The 14,397-nt window shown below is 45.4% G+C and overlaps 1 protein-coding gene across 1 annotated transcript in view; it reads left to right on the top strand.

Moving 5' to 3' along the window:
* LOC138487325 (uncharacterized) overlaps positions 1–14,397 on the top strand; it is a 2,513,852-nt gene that overhangs the window by 2,294,531 nt on the left and 204,924 nt on the right. The window contains exon 93 of the mRNA XM_069613924.1: positions 3,290–3,446. Within this exon, the coding sequence (XP_069470025.1) occupies positions 3,290–3,446 (157 nt within the window). The remainder of the gene's footprint in view (positions 1–3,289; positions 3,447–14,397) is intronic.

The raw sequence follows: 14,397 nt of genomic DNA on the forward strand, positions 1-14,397 counted from the left end.
TGGTGGGAGCACATGGGTCTTCTCTTCTTGTGGTGGCAGTGGTGAGGTGTTGGTTGAATGCTGAAAAGCTTGGATCTTGGAGTAGGCAAGGTGAGGCTCACCTATACTGAGAGCAGGGAGGAATGGTGTAGGCGGAATGGTTTTTGAGTGGAGTGGTATGCTGGGCTGGTGTGTGGTCATGTTGGTGGATGGTAGTATAGTCTGGGTTGGAACGGAAGAAGGGTGTTCACAATAGGTGGTGGCACAGTTGATGGGCTCCTGTGAGCAGGCACAGTTAAAGGGCTCCTATGAGCAGGCACAGTCAATGGGCTCCAGTGAGCAGGCAAGACAAAATGGTGGCACAGTTAATGGGCTCCTATGAGCAGGCACAGTTAATGGGCTCCAGGGAGCCGGCAAGACAAAATGGTGGCACAGTTAATGGGCTCCTATGAGCAGGCAAGACACAATGGTGGCACAGTTAATGTGCTCCTATGAGCAGGCAAGACAAAATGGTGGCACAGTTAATGGGCTCTTATGAGCGGGCACAGTTAATGGGCACCAGTGAGCAGGCAGGACAAAATGGTGGCACAGTTAATGGGCTCCTATGAGCAGGCAGGACAAAATGGTGGCACAGTTAATGGGCTCCTATGAGCGGGCATAATTAATGGGCTCCTATGAGCGGGCATAGTTAATGGGCTCCTATGAGCAGGCAAGACAAAATGGTGGCACAGTTAATGGGCTCCTATGAGAGGGCACAGTTAATGGGCTCCTATGAGCAGGCATAACAAGTGGTGGCATAGGAGAGTCAGAGGGACCGTGCATAGCAATAGAGGTAGTTGAAATGCAGGTGTTAGTAAAAGCATTAATTGAGTTCATGGTAGTGTGGTGTAGTAGGATATATGTACACATTCTAGGTTAGTTTATGTATAGGGAGAATAGGCAAATACATGGCAGGCATCAGTAGGATCAGAGGGTCGATCTGTGATTTACTCACTGTAGTTTTGCTGCCTGGTAGACCTAGCTTCCTTTTAAGAGTCAGGGATAGTAGACAGATGGTAAAATGTCTTTTTTCCAATCACGCACATGAATTATTGCTGGTGGGTGCCGCCATGGGGCAAACAGGGGCCTTAGTTACAGCCTTGTTTGCAGGCCGCCGGCTCTCTACCGCCTGCCGTCGGATGTCATGTTGATAAAATGCGATTAGTTGCTGGGCAACGAAGCTCCAGCCTCGCTATGGCGCTGCGTTGCGCCCAACATTTGCAAGTCAGGCAGTACTACTTGGACAGAGTCAGGCGGATGAAGTGTGCTACAGAAATGCACAGGGACAAAGCGAAATAGCTTCTCAGCAGCGTGCAGGACATTTAGGTGTGCTCTAAACAGAAATGAGGCAGATGGAGGGGCACACGGAGAACACTGCTTCTGCGGTGGGCTCCATGCGGTGGAAGACTGTGAGCTCCTGGTTGAGGAGGGGCCCCTGTCCTCTCCCTGTGATGCAGGTGGTAGAATGGTTATTATAGTACCCTGTGTAGTAGACGAGCAGCAAACAAGCACAAAAGTAAGCCAGAGATGAGACCCCCTCCTTCCAGTGAACCTTTGCATGTGTGTTATCACCATGTTTTAATGGATTAATTCAAAAGAAATGTACAAGAGATCAGACCAGTGCGCATACGTGCCCCTTGCTGAAGCTGTTACTACATGCTTTATTTTGGTGTTTCAGAGATTGTAGTATTTGCAGCAAATGATAATGCTTGGGTCTGGTCCCAAATGGACCCATTTCAGCTTTCAGATCAGATTTAGCCTTATGAGCATTTAGTATATGGTGAGGCGTGGTTACCGTCTCCCAGCCAATCAGGAAGCTCAGCACTGGGGGTTTACCACATGGGAAAACCCCTGCTCCGAGCCTCCTCAGAGCTGGGGGCCTCCATCTTCCCCCGCTGTGACCGAAGTAAGTGCATCCCCTGTGCTCCCCCGCATCCCAGTCCCCCCAGCCCCCAACCCACCTTTCCACATATCTATCTCCCCCCACCCACGCCCCACTTACCTTGTCCCTCGCCAGCACCGGGAGCACTGGTGATCGCAGCACTTCCCTGACGCAGCAATGGCCCAGATGGAAAACGAGAAGGGACCATGTATACTTCCCTTCTCCCCCATCCATGGTAGCCATCTTGTTTTGTAGTTTTTTCAAGTTCAGAAACGGCAAACATGCAATTTCTCAACTTAAAAAAAACATTATTAGTATCCCGGTACAACGTGCCAGGACACTAATAGCAATAAACCCCTACGATTAAGGGAATTACTTGGAGAGGAATTGCCCCGGGGTAAAGTTTAAGCCCTCGCTCCGGCTACTAATTGGCCTGGGGCATTACTTGACCCCCTAAAGCCCCCGTTAGGGTTTATTGCTTAATCAATCATGCATTGAATTACCATGGGGACAATGGGTGTTTGCTCAGTGGCAGGATGTGATTTACTTGTTCCCTGGCGAATCCCCGCATGTGATGAAACATGATTTAAACCTTGTATTGCTTGGAGTGAATTTTTCCCAGACAAGATAACGTAGTATTGGAGGTTTCAGGAAATGTGATCAATGCTAAATGATCCTGAAAAGCCTGTCATGCCCTTTTCTACAGAAGGAAGTGGTTCTTAGTGATCTAAAGGTTCCCAATGGATATTTATTGGAATTTGGGTGCCCTTCGGCCTGTTGCGATTATTTGAAATTAGACCTTATCCCAGCTATTTGTTGACATCTTTTAACAATGTTTTATGTTTCAACCACAAACAAGGCTTTTAGGAGCACAAATCCTTATAGTCACCTGGCTAGAAAAGACTAAGTATTTAACTTTGCAGTGACATGCAAATTATATACATAATAATTCAACAAAATATGTTTGCACAGTCTCTTACCCATGCCAATACCCATAGACGAATGGGAAAGGTGGACATGTTTGGTGGATGGATGAGGCAGTCATCATTGTCACACAGACAATGCATACATGAGGAGGATTGAAGGTGAATAGCCTGCGATCTGTATCGACCATGCTGATGTTGATTGAGAGAATATGAATGATATCAGTGATAGTTACTATGAATTTGGAGAATGATACAATATGTATTTGAAGAAATGTTAACTATATCATAATTGTATTTAATTTACATAAAATTGCAGTATCTACAGCGTGTTGTAAGGGGATGCATTAGTAGACAATTAAATAAATAAACAATCCGTATTTTTTGGCCCATACGGTTAAGTTAATGCCATGCTTAGAGGATGAATTTCAGCGTATAATGATCTGACGATTAATGTTTTTTCCAGTGCTGCTCGATTCCTGCAGGGTCTGGCTGACATGTTGGATGCCATGCAGAGCGGCTTTCCGCCAGCAAACCCTCTACGATACAAAGCTGCAAAAGAAATGTTTCGCCTTCGAAGATCTCTGGGTGCCATTTCTGAGCAACTGCCTTCCTTGCTAGAGGTGAGAAGGCACCCAACCTGATCCAATGAAATTCAGAAATCTGTGCCACATTGGGCCCACCTATTTTATTTTATGTTTACTTCCCTCCAAACAGTACGCCAAAGATTCCATCAGTTCTTTATCAGCATCATTTGGTTTGGTTAAATGCAATAGCTGACCGAGGCGCACGCGCTATGTGCCTAACATCAGTTATGCAACCCCTCCACTGCTCAATGGCAAGTAGGAGACCTATTAAAAAACACAACCTTGAGTTACACTGCCCCGGTTAACAGATGAGCCATATTTTATAGTTGTTAGGCTTACACCAAGTTTATCATCCCCAATGTGATTACTTTACATAATTGCAATAGATTTATTTCAACATAAATTAATGTGCAAATTTGCAAAGGCAATTACTTTTAGGTGTTAAATTGCTTAGTCTTTTGTTTTAAATCTGCAAAATAAAGACATAGCTATCTAGACACCAGATCTATCTAGCTATCTAGGACCAGTTTGCAATTTACTGACACAGACATGGGCCCTCATTACGAGCGCGCCAGTCTGGAAAAAAGTGCTGGTAACAATGGTTACCACACCTTTTCAGGACTGACATACTCTGAGTCTGCTGGTAAGGGCAGTGAATAACCGGAAGGCCTGACCTGCTGGTAGTTCAGGCCCCTACCAGCAGAAAAATCACTGAAGCAACAGTACTGTTAACAACGGTGGTGGTGCTTCAGTGGTCTCATTCCTGTGGATTCCTATGGGACTCCACGGGAATGGGAACTTACCGTTCCGCCTGCCGCCCGTGATATCCCAGTATTACCGGTATATCAGGCCACGAAAATGGTAAGCCGAGATTGCCGGTACCGGCGGCCTACCGGCAACCTCCTAGTGAGGGCCATAGTCTCTGCCAATAAATTACTAATCCTGCAGTTTTCATGCTTTTTATGCACTGAGCTAGGGGCTGGTAAGTAGAGTCAGAATTTGCTTCTGGCAGCTGCTCCATGCATAAAATCCGACAGTATTGAATTTTATTAATAGGGGCAGAGATGCTGGATTACACATGGAATTCCGCCTATTTTTTCTACCTGCAAAAAATAGATAGAATCCATTTGGATCCTGCAAATGGAATCTCAATGCATGGCTATGGTATGCAGCATTTATTATTATATATGCTTTTGGTTGTAAAACTGCACAGAAATCCGGGTCCAGACAGATTTCCATGCTAAAAAGTCAGCCATTTACAAAAACAATAAAAATCACATGGAGTGGATTGCTAACATGTAATTGTATGTCTAAGCAGTTCCTTCCATGCAATTTACAGGAATATACAAAAATATGTGATTGTGCTCATTTACACTGCATTATGGGCCTAATTCACAGAAGCGTTGTATAATGACAAAACCCCATTGGAAAACGTTCTGTGAATTAGACCCTAGGTTGTGTAAGGAGTTTCCATAGAAAACCGCCTGTCAGTTGGCCTAGTTCTAAGCTTAGAAATCTAATTGGCAGTGTGTATTTGAGTCCCTTCAATGAAGATTACACAGGCTTACAGCTGAGGGAGTCTTGATTCTATTAATGACACAGAGGTGAACATTATGCTTCACTTCTTATATTCGCTACTCTCGAGCAGCTCCTCAAAACGTATAAAACTTTCTTTTCTTTTTTTTAACTGTATTGAACATACTTTTAAACATTTAAAGACACTCAGAAAACTGATAGAAAGAGAGTGAAAAGGGACTACTGTTTCCCATAAGTTTTGTCTTTGTAGTAGTTTCTGAGTTTGCAACTTTAGCCAGTCAGGGCCCTCTGTCTCCCCATATGTCAGAGTCAGAGTATGTGCTAAATTCTGCTTAACCAGGCATCTGCTCCTCACCTGCTGGACAAGATAATGCATAATTAGGTTGGGAAGAAATATGCTTGTTATTTAGACATATATCAACAACAGTTGGAGGATGCTGCCATGCGTATTTGGGCTGGATAATGCTGAACTCTGTCAATTTAATAGAATCAAGAATCCCTGATCTGTAAGCCTGGCTAATCTTCATTCTATGTCAAGACCAGAGGCAAGCATTATGCTTGTTCAAAGTTCCCCACCACTGCCTCTGCAATAGTAGGCAACCGCTTAAAATAAAATATTTTAAATGTAGAGTCACTGGACCAGTCTGCAGTTTTCAGAATATCTTGCAGTGAAACATCTGTTGCAAAAGTCTTGGAAGTCATCGTTCCTCTTACTGAATGTGTTCCAGACACTGACACATCAATACCTGCTATGGACATAACCTCCCAAACCCATCTAGCAATGGTTGCTGACACTACTGAATGAAACAGTTTCCTACCCGCTATTAATAGCTGCAACGTTCCTCTTGGTATGATCTAAGTTGTCCTATTCTCTTAATCCTTAATACATTGCACAATGCAAAACTTAGCGTCTTCTGGGAAATTGGAGTAGTAAATGAAAGAGAAGTTACCCTTGGTACGCTCTGCTACGCTGCATGCTACTCCTTCCAGGTAAAATATTTTTCTGTCCAATTCTAACACTTTTTACGTCTGAGACTCATCTACAAGATATAAGGCACATTAGTGTTGCTAATTTACTGGATAACTGCTGTTGTGAAAGGAGCTTGCGACCACTGTTTAAACAGTCACAGCACCTAATTGACGTACCGCCATGAAGATTACTTAGGAACCGGGGGCTTACTAATCTTCACTCCTTTCAGTAGCTTGTTCACCGCTGTGTGTTCCCCTGCTGGTGACCCATCTACCAGGTCATGACAAGCTGAAATGGCTGACCTGTAAACTCCTACTATCCTAAATGCCTTACTTTGCGTGTGTAATGATGCTAGGAGATGAATTACCTGCACAATAGGGGAAGAAATGGGATGAACACTCTGCTGCTCGCACCATCTTTCGCAAACTTGCCAGGCAGAGCCATAGCTCCTAATCATAGATGGGGCCCAAGAGATCCTGATGAACTCTGTAGCTCCCTGAGAAATTTCTGGCATATTTCATTTGTGCTTGAAACTCTGCACGCTAGTAGAGCGAGGCACTGCGTCTCCATTATGGGGTGCACTGCACCTGTCTGATCCGTCAACAGGTCCGCCTGCAACGGTATCCTACATGGGAAATTAAAGAAAGTTCCATCAGAACTGGAAACCATGCTTGCGATCTCCAGTCTGGCGTCACAATCAATACTTCCACCTTTTCCATGCAAATCTTGGCTAGAGCCCTTGTTATCATCACGAACTGCGGGAAAGCGTAGTGTGGCGATCATGCCCAATGCTGAAGGAATGCATGCATACCTAGAGCACTGGGGTCTAGCCCCCAGCTGAAGTAGCTTTTGCGCTGAGGTTTCAACCTGGACACTGAGAGGTCCATGTGTAAGGGCCCCAGGGTGCGCTGCAACTTCCTGAAGACTGCTGAGTGCAATCCTCAGTCACCAGGGTCCTGCAAATATCGGTAGATCCAGTCTGCTACCTTGTTCTGCACGCCCGGCAGGTACTCTGATCTTACTAGTGGCAAAGATCCTTTGATAATTTCACTAACATCTTCGTTCAAGTGCCCCCTAGTTTGCGTATGTATCAAACCGCTGATGTATTGCCCATCTTGAGCAATATGCAGCAGAGTGCCCTTTTTTTGCGAATGTTCTCACTACGAATGAGCCTGCTAGCAGTTCCAAACAATTGAAGTGCAATTCTAGTTCCGCCTGGGTCCACTTTCCTCTTGTCTGCAACTGCCCGCTTCTTGCGGCCCAGCCTGACCTGCTTGCGTCTGATGCAATTATCAGTCCTGGAACTTATCGAAATATGGCCCAACCGTTCCATGCTTTGATGCTGTGCCATCACAACTGCAGCTCTGTCCTGCTTTCATCATCTAAGGTAACCAGTTGATGGTACCAAATACCTCCCTCAAGATGCCTGATTTTCAGGCTCTGCAGCGCCCTGTAGTAGAGTGGCCTGGGAAAAATCGCCTGAATGGATAACGCTAACAGCCCCACCACTCTTGCTAGACTTCGAAGCAATATAACAGTCTTCTTGAGAACTAATCTGAGTTCCTTCTTTATTGCTGTGATGTTGGAAATGCCTTATCGAGGGCCATGGCCTTCTAATACTTGTCCTACCACTTCTCTGTGTGTGTTTTCTATATGTTTTCTGCAACTGAAGTCCAGCCTGGACCTCTGGTAGTGCAGCTATTCATGTTTTCCTTTTGGTGAGTAACACCCATGCGATACCCTTATGGCACCCATGTCTGGGGCTACACCCTTGCCTCTCTTGGCTTTGGATATTGCCCTTTCTTGGCTTTGGCTTCTTGTAATATTGCCTTCTCCGGATTTTGGCAATTACTTTGACCTTCATAAGTCTAATGACACCTTTCTTGTCTGTGTCCGAAGTTCTTATTCTGCCACATCAGCTTATATGTATCAGCTTGGCATTCAAAGTTATTGTTATTCTGCCACTTCAATTTCATTACATCAGAGCGGTATTCAAAACAATTAGATATGGTCAGCGGGTGATAATGCAGCGTTCCAGTTGTACACAATGCAAATGAACTCACTGGGTACCATATACGCGTCCATTCGCTCTGCTGCCTCTGCTTCGCTCAGTACAGAAAACTACTTCTCTTTCTTTACAGGAGAGTTAGATTTCTTCATACTCTGAGATATTAATGTTTTTAGATTCACATGTAACATTCCCCTGTTGATCACATGAACTGTCTTTACCATAATTGTGGGTGTCTTTGTGGGGGTGGTTCTAACTGTCAATAAACTATTGGTTATGATAGTTTTCATCACCATCAAGATAATTAGCTTTGGGAAAGAAAACCTCTCTTCTACAACAAGCCATAACATATTCTGGTATCGCTGACATTTCTTCCTCTGAGGAAGACAAATACTGCATCCCGCCCAATCGATCTCTCCTGTTCCCCTAGGGCCCTTCACTTCCCAGGCGATACTCCCAGCGAAGATCACCCTGGGGGTCAGGATCAGTTAGCGGCTGCCTTCCCCAGGTCTCCTGGCAGGAGACTTTAGGTAGGGTTTTTGTGTGGACTCTGCAGGATTCATCACACCAATTAGCTAGGAGTTGGTGGTCCACCAGCTCTCCAATATCCCTGTTCATTTCTGCAAGGTCCATGATTTTTGCTTTGCACCCTGCCAGGTCGAGCACCTTGTCCTGGTAGCCCTTTCATGCATAGTCCATTCCTTTTCAAATGCCTTTCGATGCTTTCGTGGTGAACGTGAGCATCCTAGGGTCCAAATGTATCCACTACCTTTCCCAGCAACTTGGGCCTCCGACACTCTGCCCTCATGTAGTACCTGACTTCCTTCTCTAGGGGCTTCTGGAGCTTCTGTGACATATACAGAGCTACCCTGGATGAAGGCAGCCAGTCTGTCTATCTAGGATGCAGCAGTCCTCTGGGAGTTGTCCACAGTGCTGGATTGTATATCTTGGGTATTAACCTTGTCCCCGGCATGAGAATCGATGCCTGCGTCATCACCATCTGCCTCATTGTCACCATCAGTCGATGTATCTGCATCCCCTGTGTCTTTCACCCCAGGGAAGGGGGTAAGAGGTTGGGCATAGCTGATGTGAGGAGGAACACGTTTTTTAATCTGTTAAAGGCATCAGCTGCCTCCTGGGGCTTTCCTTTGATCCCCTTACTCAGGTCCTGAGGGTATAAAGAGGCTAGCCTCTTTTGGCCTTGTGTGCTCCCCTCTTTATCAACCTCCGATTCTGGGTGTTTTGTGGACGTCTCCTCACTAGTGCTGGCTCCCTCAAGCTGCTGCTTTAGACCAGCACTGTTACTCTTCATTTTATTGCTCAATAGGTATTCCAGGACTACCAATCTGTCCTGAGATACGGCCTGCATGAGACTCAGCCAGTAGCTTTTTAAACCTTAAGGTGAGGTATCTATCCTCGTAAGACATACACTCTTCTTTGCTTTCCTCACTCCAACTGCTGCCTTCTAGGCTCCTGCTGCAGGCCATGAGTGTATGGGTGTAATTTTACCACTCAGGGTAATAAGAGTATGCAATTAAATAGTTTACAGCTGCCCATACGGTGCTGACTCGCTGAGCACCTGAAATGAGCTTATTGCTCAGGCAATGGGAAATGTCCTAATCTGCAAGGATGGTGACTGTTTTCGCCTGCAATGCCTCCTCCTGCTGAGCAGTAGGCCGTGTAGCTATTTGTGCCTTGGTTGAAGCGCGAGCTGATCTGATCAAAATCCACGCTCAGAGACAGCCGTCCGGCGCGCTGACTTCAGTGATGCGTCTTTGTGATATTTGAAGCCGCGTACCACGTGGCCAGCCAATGCCGGCTCCGCTGAGGCGCTCGCTTGTCGGAGCGAAGGGAGGTAGAGTCCAAACGTGGGCGAATCCACTCACAGACTCGCTCTCCCTTTGTTGTCGTACCTGTGTTACACTTGTGGCGGGCTGCCCTCCTCTGACATTCGGAATCTGATAATCCTGTTAAACAGGTGCACAGGTTTCTCCTCCGAAGCAATTGTATCACGTGAAAACGCTGAGGTTAACTAAACAAGCATATGCGTGCAGCACGCTGTCCCTAAATATATAAGTAAGTCTGGCATTCACATTACAATTCTATAATGACAAATATGTGAGAGCTGAAAAGAAGCACTTATGTGCTTGAAGAGCTGCCAAAAGAAGAGGAAAGGTCCTAGGCAGGACGTGACATATGTGGGTCCTGATTGGCTAACATTGCAAACTCAGAAAATACTACAAAGGAATGGCTCATGGGAAATAGTTTCCCTTTACCCTTTTCTGTCAGTTTTCTGAGTGTATTTAAATGTTTAAAAATATGTTTAATACCGTTAAAAAAAGAAAAGAAAGTTTTATATGTTTTGAAGAGCTGCTGGACAGTGGTGAATAAAAGAAGTGAAGCACAAGGCTCACCTCCGGTTTTAACGCACAGTTCTACTTTTTCTGACGGTTGGGGCATTGACATCTAGCCCATCTTTCGTTCCTCATATCATTTCCTCCAAGGAATTGGCATTTCTGAGAGGCTGAATCTTTACTGGAGGCATCTTAGAGTTGTATAGTTTATTTTCATATCTCTAGATCTGAACCAAAGGAGAGGACTGCAACACCAGGCCATCGCAGGAAAGCGCGTGCATTTTAAAGTGTCCCGACCAGACTGAATGCTCTATTTTGTAATAAACAGAGGAACAGGCATTCTTAGTGATTTGTATCCAGCAATAATTCTACACCCAACTCTCATACACATTACACACTCTTGTATCATACAACAAAAGCCTGTATCAAAAAATCCATACGTTCAGAGCCACTTCCACAATAACCATGCAACAGCACACAGATTTCATGAACACAACACCTGCACAGCCATTACCATCAGAGCTTTAGGGAAGTCATCTGGGCTGCCCTGCCCACTCCCAGTGTGATTTGACTGCAATGGGATGCTGATCCAGACAACATTCCACACATCCACTCATGCCACAAAGATCAACCATGACAAAGGTTGTCCACACTGAATACCCAACATACTCCACAAGGCATACACAAATACCCTTCGTCTTGTCACACACATCACACATAAACACACCTCGGACATCCAACATATTTTTTTTTGTTTTTAACTTTGTTTATTAATGGTCTTACCAGATACAACACAGCGTCAGCTCTCAATGACACCTCATAAATTGCCAGAAATAGCATCACATAATCACTGTTATATATTGTAGTCTACAAAGCGGTTTCATCACTCAGATACACTCTAAAAGGTGCCCAGATGTCCTTAGGGTGACTAGTCTGAGGTTGAGTCAGTACATATTGTTCCTCACATTCGTTGACGTAGGTCAGTGCTCGAAGAAAGTGATCAATTTGCAGTGGGGATGGGCTCTTCCAAGATTGTAGAATTCATTTTTTGGCAACCACACAAGAGATATTGGGCCTCATTACGACCCAGGCGGTAAGGGGTTTACGGCGGCGTAAACAGCGCCGACCCTTACCGCCTGATTCCGAGGTCCCTTAGCGCCATGGAGGATTTAACACCTGCTTTTAGCAGGTGTTAAAATCCATGGCGCTAAGGGACCTTGTTGTTAATTACGCCACCGTCATTTACGGTGGCGTAATTAACGCCTTCCCCACTCCACGTAGTTTACGCCATGGTGGTAAAGGTACGACCCAGGCGGTAACTTACCGCCTGGGTCGTAATGAGGCCCATTGAGCAGTCTTCTAGTAGTTTCGGCACACTTGCCAATATCGTCAAACAGGTATTTCTGAGGAGTAAGTGATGCTGGGATTTGTGTAATTTCCTCTATGATGCCCGCTACTGCTTTCCAGAATCTGGCAATCACACGGCATTACCAATAAATGTGATACGATCTTGCTTGGAGTAATTTACATCAGGGGCCTTCCGCCCCCCCCCCCCCCCACAGTCCATTGCGAATTTTGCCATTTTGGCTGGAGTGTAATACAGTCTATTAAGGATCTTAAACTGAATCAAACGTAGTCCAGCATTGAGGGATATAGTTTTAGTAAGTGTACAGTACCTAGCCCACTTCTCTTCATCAATGGACATATTCATATCTTTCTCCCATTTCTCTTTAATTTTGTTTAACGTAGGGGTGTGTGCCCGAGTCAGTGCATACAGTGTAGAGATTCCGAGGCCCTCCCCTGATGTAGCTAATTGTATACAAGGATGCAGAGGGGGTTCATCAGGGAAGAGCGGCCAGTGTTCAGTAAATGCAGATCTCATCCGGTAATATTGGAGTGTCTTAAGTGGACCTCCACCAACTGTATTAGTAAAGTCCTCTAGGGTCACAAATTTCCCACCGGGGAACATGTCCCTCATTTTAATTTCTTTGTGGGGGTCCCAGGTTTTCTGGAGGTTGTGGGTGCCTTTCCCCGGCTTACTACGTGTGAGAGAAAATAAAATACCGACACAACCCCTTGTCGGGGAAGGAGGCACTGAGACCCGGCTGCAAGAGTTCAAAGGATGGTTTATTTCTCCAGCTAGGAAATAACCCAAAAAACTCCCACCTCCTCATTTACATCACACTTATATTTATATCAATTAAAGTAACTCTAACAAAAAATGCTAAATGGACCCGATTGGCCAGGCGGTATGGTGCTGTAGGTGTGGGTGGCATCTCTTCCTCCTGCTTGGCTGAGTGGCTGACGAGATGACGGACGTCAAACATATTGTGCTCCACGCAGGTCAGGGTCCGGTCACTGTGGTCACTACCTAAGCTAATATGTTGCATTCGAAAAACACTAAATAACAAATTATCTAAAACATTTTATGCTACTTTTCATATTTCTACACAAGTTACACATAACAATTATTGTCAGTACAATTGGGTCATTTGTGGCTTTAACTGGAGGCCTTGACCTTATTGTGCATGTAAAAGAATCAAGCTGAGTTTCACGTATCTGCTAAGTTTTTCGACCTATTTGTATAAGTAAAGACATATATTGTGGTAAAATGCTTAAGGTTAGTAGTGGGTGTGTTGGGTGGGTTTCGCAGCACAGTCGAGGGTCTGGAACTTGAAAGAAAATACTTTACAGGGAGCGCAGGGTCAAGATGGCAATAAATTGTTCTTAATGGGGGTGGGTGGCTTGCACGGATATGGGGATGAATCGAGCAGAAAGTGCTTAGCTCATTATGGTTCACATGCTGGTTCTCAGGCGAGCAGTGATCTCAGAGGAAGAAAACTGTAGCATATTGATTGTTGCAACTTTCTCCGGCTTCAGCGTGAGAAATGGAAGCGCAGAGCTTTCTTTCACAGGGGGAGTGCAAGGGTGGGGGTCAGCCAGCTGCCTGCGTGCCTTGTGTGTGTGTCTCTGTCCTTGGCTGCTGCGGTGAAAGGGGAGCTGAGTATTGCTGTACTATCGCAGTGAGGCCTGTTTAGCCAAGATGGAGTCAAAAGGGGGCACAAAAGATGGATGCCCTGTGTCCTGCTCAGTAGTCCCATCTATGTAGCGGTCAACCATGGTTAACTTTACTTAAGGGCGAGGGGCAATCCCACTACCGGAGGCACATGGTCCAAGCTCTGTACTGAAGAGCTTACGACGTGAGGGGGCCTGGGGACCCCTCACTTCTATACATTCCCCCCTTTCGTTACATATAAAGTAACGAACTACTTATCTCGTTCTTTCCGTTCTCCCTTCGGTAGCGCTCAGCTTCAGCCACAGCCTCATCCCAAGCAGGTGTACCCTTTATTGGCATCCATGCTTTACACACACTTCTTAAACTGTTACCTCTTCTTGTGTATTCTTCTGGGGTGACCATTAAGTATATCCCACCATCCCCATCTAAATCTATCCAAACCTCATTATACCACAGCAAGTTCTTTGGTTCTTTAATGGTAGTGTAATGTAGATTATCGACCACGTCCCCATACTGCCTATAGATGGCAGTCATCCTATACTGCGGTGTGGTGTATTCTCCAGTTTGTACTTGGGCATCTATCATGGTAGCCACCGTTGTCTGTCGGCCCACTGTTACCATCATCATTGCTGAATTAGGCATATTATTTTCACACCATCTTAGTCCCAGTTGGCACACACAGGATATTAGGAGAAGAAAGACAATAATGGAAATGAGTATATTCGCTGCTATGTTCACCCATGATGGTATCCACTGAACAGATTGTCGAACCACGTGTTGTTGTCTGCTCCACCTTCTGCTCTCATTCTTTCTCCTAAATTATGCACAGCTGTTGTCACATGTGACAGTGTCCCGTTATCAGCATCTGAAGTTGGTACGAACGTGCAACACGCCCCCCCAATTTTTTTGCAAACACCACCGTCCATCGCCGTGATAAGATCTAAGACATATCTGTTTTGCATTGTCATCAGGCACAGTGCACGGAGCTCTATTTTTATGATGTTGAATCCTTCTTCAGTGTCGTTAGCCAGCTGGATGAGCTCCCAGCGTGTTATCTGCAGCCATTTTGCGTTTGCCCTTGCTTGAACTCCTGGTGCTAGAAA

This window comes from Ambystoma mexicanum, chromosome 9 (genome assembly GCF_040938575.1).
Source record: "Ambystoma mexicanum isolate Mex_15411 chromosome 9, UKY_AmexF1_1, whole genome shotgun sequence".
Taxonomy (NCBI): Eukaryota; Metazoa; Chordata; class Amphibia; order Caudata; family Ambystomatidae; genus Ambystoma; species Ambystoma mexicanum.